Raw genomic sequence first — 5,894 nt, 5'->3', positions numbered from 1 at the left:
AAAATTGGTCATTTTAATGTTGCGTCGTGCCTACCTCAAAAAGTATATGACCTAGAGTCACAAAACTTTACAGGCATGTTGGTCAGCATGTGTAGTTGTGCACCTGGGGTTTCGCATCCGGATTCTGATAGTATTTCCTGCAGGCCTTTTTAACATGGCGCAGCGCCATGCCCCGTTTGAAGTGCCGCCAAGGTGCCCTTCAAGCTGCCCGTTTGCGCCATGTGCCCTTTTATTAGTCCCCTACTGGTTAAAAACCAGTTTCGGGGACTATAGGAATGCGCTTTTCCGTCATTCTGTCATTCCGTCCGCAATTTCGTGTCCGGTCCATAACTCTTTTATCCATGAAGGGATTTTAATATTACTTGGCACAAGTGTTCCCCATGATGAGACGACGTGTCATGCGCAAAACCCGGACCCCTAGCTTAAAGGTCAAGGTCACAATTGGAGGTCAAAGGTCAACAGGGCTTTTTTCCTGTCCGGTCCATAACTCTCCCATCCATGAAGGGATTTTAATATCACTTGGCACAATTGTACCTCATAATAAGATGAGTGTCATGCACAACTTGAGACCCCTAGCTCAAAGGTCAAGGTCACATTTTAGCAGTCAAATGTTAACATGGCATGAACAGGGTCTGTTTCGTGTCCGGTCCATAACTCTTTCATCCATGAAGGGATTTTAATATTACTTGGCAAAAATTTTTCCCCATGATGAGACGACATGTCATGCGCAAAAAACCACACCCCTAGCTCAAAGGTCAAGGTCACAATTGAGTCAAAGGTCAACAGGGCTTTTTTCCTGTCCGGTCCATAACTCTCCCATCCATAAAGGGATTTTAATTTGAATTGGCATCATTGTACCTCATAATAAGATGATGTGTCGTGCACAATTTTCAGACCCCTAGCTCAAAGGTCAAGGTCACACTTAGCAGTCAAATGTTAACATGGCATGAACAGGGTCTGTTTACTGTCCGGTCTATAACTCTGTCATTCATTAAGGGATTTCAATATTACATAGCACAGATGTTCCCCATGATGAGACAACATGTCTTGCGAAAATCCCGGAGCCCTTGCTCAAAGGTCAAGGTCACCATTAGGGGTCAAATGTCAATAGGGCTTTTTTGCTGTCCGGTCCATAACTCTGCCATCCATGAAAGGATTTTGATATTACTTGGCACAAATGTTCCCCATGATGAGGCAACATGTCATGCATAAAACCTGGACCCCTAGCTCAAAGGTCACGGTCACAGTTGGAGGCCAAAGGTCAATAGCGTTTTTTTCCTGTCCGGTCCAGAACTTTGTCATCCATCAAGGGATTACAATATTACTTGGCCTAAATGTTCCCCATGGTGAGACGACGTGTCGTGCACAACACCCAGAACCCTAGCTTAAAGGTCAAGGTCACACTTTGAGATCTATCATTTAATTATTTGCAGTATAACATTATGAAATGCTCTTGAAGAAATGTTAATATTTGAATTGAGAAATAGACTAAAGGAACAAAGCGCTACTACAATACAATTTTATACGTTATTTTGTTCCGCGAAAGAAATAGAAATTATTACACAATGTACAAGTAGATCGGCAAAGTTTTATATACAGTAAATGATCTGGATTATATCGCAAAGACAAAACCTTGTGTTTTATCAGTCAGCATAATATGTATATAATTTATGTTTTTTTCTGTGGTTTACGGTATATTGTATACCATCATACACTCACTGATCTCGCCAATGTTCTTAATACTTGTAAAATAGAATAAAATAAAGTCACATTTACACGTGTTTCTAAATGGGTATTTCTTGGCATAACATAATTAAGTAACATCTGTATATGAAATATCATGAAAGTAAATTGGGAATGAATTAGGCTAGCAACTAGAGTGATCATAAAGAATTTGTCGCAAAGTTTCAGATGTTGTGCTTTTTCTTTTATTTGACGTAGTAGTGACAAACGCTAGTCTATTTTACAGGTTGTCACATAGACCTGAATTTAATATTGTTATGATATTGGAGCTAGGATATAGACTGGCTGTATTCACAACTTCAAAAAGTAAAAATTACAAGGAATATTTATCAATATCTGAGAGCTAGCCTAACCGGCGATATACGGGAAAATGCGGGAAAATACGGAAACTGCAGTCTATTTAATGACCAAACTTTCGTCTGAACACTCACCTTTATCTGCATCTGGGTAGTCTCCTGGGCAAGTTTGTACCTCAAGCCTTTCGCCATCCTCTACGTATCCAAGCTGAGAAAATTAGTTGTTGCATTTTCATCATTTATTTACTACAAAAACTTTTAAATGTATCATCTCATGAACAGATGCGTGGCTGCCCCAAGTCATGGATGTAAGCCAGAACGTGGTAAAATATATTGGGTAGACTCTACCTAAACCCTAGAGTTTTAAATTGGAGGTGTTTGCTACTTTTCAAGATACCGTGAAATCTGTGCCAAAACCATATACGAATAAAAGTTTCTTTAAATTCTGCTTATAAAGGCTCTTTTATATTTTTCTCTTCGGGAATCCCGTTAAATCATAAATTCATGTAAAATTAATTGTGTTTGAGATACCATCTGTCATCAAAGGCCATTTATTTTCTTTCTCATTGATGGCATTATTGTCAGGTTTATCTGTACATGAAAGTGAACCTCCAAAATCAAAACGCCTTTATTTCTGAACATGCTTTTGAACAGATTTCTTTACTTTTTATTGAATTGCACACTTTGTCATAAGACTGCTTTTCTGTTTCACCTTGCACAGCGATATGAATGCCCTGACCTATAATTATGCTGTCATAATCAAAATGGTAACAAGACACACGTGACATTATTATCTAAGAGTAAAAGGAAACTGCACTGCTTCCTTTTTGATCCTGTATGTTAAGTATCAGTCGCGAGAGTTTATATTCGTATATTTTCGAGATCAGAACAACACTAAGTACGCTCTTGAGTAACAAATAAGTATTTCCAATAATGTATGAACACAACTATAAAGCGCGAATTCTTCACCGGTAAGGCTCTTGTTAACCTTTAGCCTGCTAAATTTCTCAAATGGACTGGTCTAGCAGTACCATTTATTATTTGAAGGGGTGTTCACTGAAAAATTACTGACTGAATAGCGAAGAGTGCAGACCATATTCAGTCTGCAAAGGCAGAATTACTTTTCGGCAGCAGGCTAAAGGTTAAACAAATCGAAAAGCAGCAGTGACATGAACATTATCAGTCTGCAGTGTTTACCTTGTGTTCAAAGGCGACTGTAAACCAACTGCCAGTTTCTGTCACAACAGGCTTGCAATCGAACTCGTACATGTATCCCAAAACATCGCTGCCATTTGATGGCTGAAATAAATGATTGTGAAATAGTACGTTAGACAGGGCAAGCTAAAGGAATATTATTGCGACATTTTGATGTGTGTTATTACATTAATCACGTTATTAAAACGCAATATTTGTTTTAGACAACAGATTCGTCATGCATTAATATGTAATCGTAATTTTCCAGTGAAAATGTTATAGAGATTTCTAAAATAGAATTAACAGAACGCAGTAAAACAGTCTTTGAAAATACGTTCGTTTTAGTGGGTGTACACATCAAAGTAAGAATTTTTCGTTAAAATATATAGGGATGCATATCGACAGAAAATGCCAAAACTGTGTTTAATTATTGATAACTGTTTAAACCTAAAGCCAAAACAAATATTGTTACTAAAAGGAAGGTTTATGCAAGAACTGATCGGTCTTAGTTAATGCGAAAGTACGACATCATAATTTACGTCATTATGGTCAGTCACGCGCGTCAACTATTGTTAATTTCTGATTTTAACATAGCTCGATTTGTCTGCGCAGTTAAACAAAGAAGAAGTTCAAGCTCTTTTTATTTAAGAAATAATATGTCTCCTTTAGACTAAGTGATTTGTCGCTGAATAAATCATTGTTTGGAGTTCAGATGCGAAGGAATTATATCACGAAGGCGCAGCCCGAGCGATATAATAATAAGCAACTGAACGACAAGTAACAATGATTTTATTCAAGAGCAAATCACTAAATGAGATATATTATTTCGATTCTAACATATTACCAAGGACTTTAAAGTGCATCCTTGCCGGCATTCATTAAATATTTGCCCGTTTTCAATTGGTTTCTTTTCCAGCGCGCCGCTATATGCCGTTTTATGCTATGACATAATAATTGTGACGTCAGAACAGTGAATTGCTGTATAATAATTCACTGTTTTCAGCCTTCTTTGTTTAATAGGAAAATGAATCGGATCGTGTTAGAATTTGCGATAAACAATCTAATTTACCGCGGTTTATCGTTCAGATACTTGGCTATTAAACTACTTCTGCTAACGGCCTCGCGGTTCAATTCTCCGAACCGTGTTAAATTAGACAACAAACCACTCGAATGCCTTATTTGTTAAATATACAAGGTCAACGCGTACTTTCCTTCTTTAAAATGATCCATGATGTTAGAACTAAAATATATTTTACACAAAGTTTATATTGAAAATATGAAGAGTGATAACACATTATCTATGCCAATATATAAGAAGACATGGCCTACATTTGTTATGCCTCTAGAAGATTTTATATGAAATCGAGCTGTATATAAACAGTCATTTATATATTTAAGCCATGCTAGGTATATTTGATGATGATTTTCTAGATTTCTACTGCCAAATAAATGTTTTAGTGAAACAGATAAGCACAGTATCTTTCTAAAACTGAATTTAGTCATCTTGGTCGAAAATGATATGTACCGTGGAGTAGACGCCTCTTTCGACTATATAGCTACACACACATTTGTAATCACATGAGGCGGCTTGAAACAAAGCACACAGAACAAAAAGTCTATACAGCATCATTTCCTCTGCAATGAAAATATAAAACAATCCTGTAAGCTTATATATACATGTACTAATATATAGTATTAAGATATAGACCACGTATTGTATAATAAATAGAAGTATTCCGCAATCTGACTTAAATACTTGATCCTCTAAACGAAGCGTAATAGGAGATGTACTTTAGTCAGATTGAAGTATTCCGTAAACTCAAAAACTTTCTGTTGAAAGTAAACTTCTTAAATTTTTAAATACATTTCAGTTATCCGCGTGGTTACTTTTAAATTCAACAAGTTGAGTTAATTGTTAATACTATTCATTGCCCCTTTTGTCCCGATGGTATTACAAAATTGGCCTCAAACGTGTAGCTTGTCCGGTGTCAAAACGAAAGATTGGGCGCTCTAATTAACATAAATTAAAGATCCGAGCATTTTTTCACTGCGTTTCCCGTGAAAGTGTGTAATCTATGTGACCGCTGTTCGAACATTCGCAATTTGTGTACGATGTTCCTTCTGGGATTTTTAACTTCAAAAAACGTATACAAAACTTGATAAATTAATTTTGAAAAATTAGATAAAGATGTCAGTAACGTTTCATGATATGAAATAAGATGCTGTGTTTAAGGTAAGTGTAGGAACACACCTAAAAAGAATTAATATTAAAATACGTAAACCACGATACCTTTATATCTGCCGCTCATTTTGTAATTTTATCTTTGCTGACCCTTAAATCGTGTTAAATGTTGCCACATATATGCACACTGCACCTATTGCTGCCAGTAATCGAGAGCTCAGAGGGAAACTTGTCTAAGTGTTAATAGAAATAGAGGCAGATAGACTAGTTTCGCTCGTAAGTTTAGATTAAGATATGACATTTACGCAACAGCAGAGGCTTCTATCGCACGAGTACAAAGTACTAAGTTTAATAAGAGCTATCACAAAAGGAGCATATTACTCTTGACATCGCTTAAATTCAGGGATGGTAACTGGAAGAACGGTAATGGTCACGGCATCAAAATGTGATCTTGACCTTGGATCTTCTTAAATGTACTT

General features: G+C 36.6%; 1 protein-coding gene across 1 annotated transcript; it reads right to left on the bottom strand.

The window, feature by feature from the left end:
• Window positions 1-2,114: 2,114 nt before the first annotated feature.
• LOC123526222 (uncharacterized) lies at window positions 2,115-5,663 on the bottom strand. Its single transcript, XM_053522774.1, has 4 exons — window positions 5,524-5,663; window positions 4,759-4,868; window positions 3,237-3,338; window positions 2,115-2,247 (listed from the first exon to the last, which is right to left on the bottom strand). Exons 1-4 carry the CDS (start codon window positions 5,540-5,542, stop codon window positions 2,140-2,142), a joined length of 339 nt encoding a protein of 112 aa, XP_053378749.1. The 5' UTR covers window positions 5,543-5,663; the 3' UTR covers window positions 2,115-2,139.
• Between the last annotated feature and the right edge of the window lie 231 nt (window positions 5,664-5,894).

The sequence above is a fragment of the Mercenaria mercenaria genome, chromosome 14 (genome assembly GCF_021730395.1).
Source record: "Mercenaria mercenaria strain notata chromosome 14, MADL_Memer_1, whole genome shotgun sequence".
Lineage (NCBI taxonomy): Eukaryota > Metazoa > Mollusca > Bivalvia > Venerida > Veneridae > Mercenaria > Mercenaria mercenaria.
Note: the sequence above shows the minus strand (reverse complement) of the source record. Positions and strands in the feature narration are given on the sequence as shown.

Excerpts from the sequence above, each read along its gene's own strand:
- LOC123526222 (XM_053522774.1), bottom strand. Across the intron at positions 3,339-4,758 it reads AAAGAGGCGTCTACTCCACG|CCATCAAATGGCAGCGATGT; the intron begins GTACATATCATT and ends CATTTATTTCAG. Across the intron at positions 2,248-3,236 it reads CAGTCGCCTTTGAACACAAG|CTTGGATACGTAGAGGATGG; the intron begins GTAAACACTGCA and ends TAATTTTCTCAG.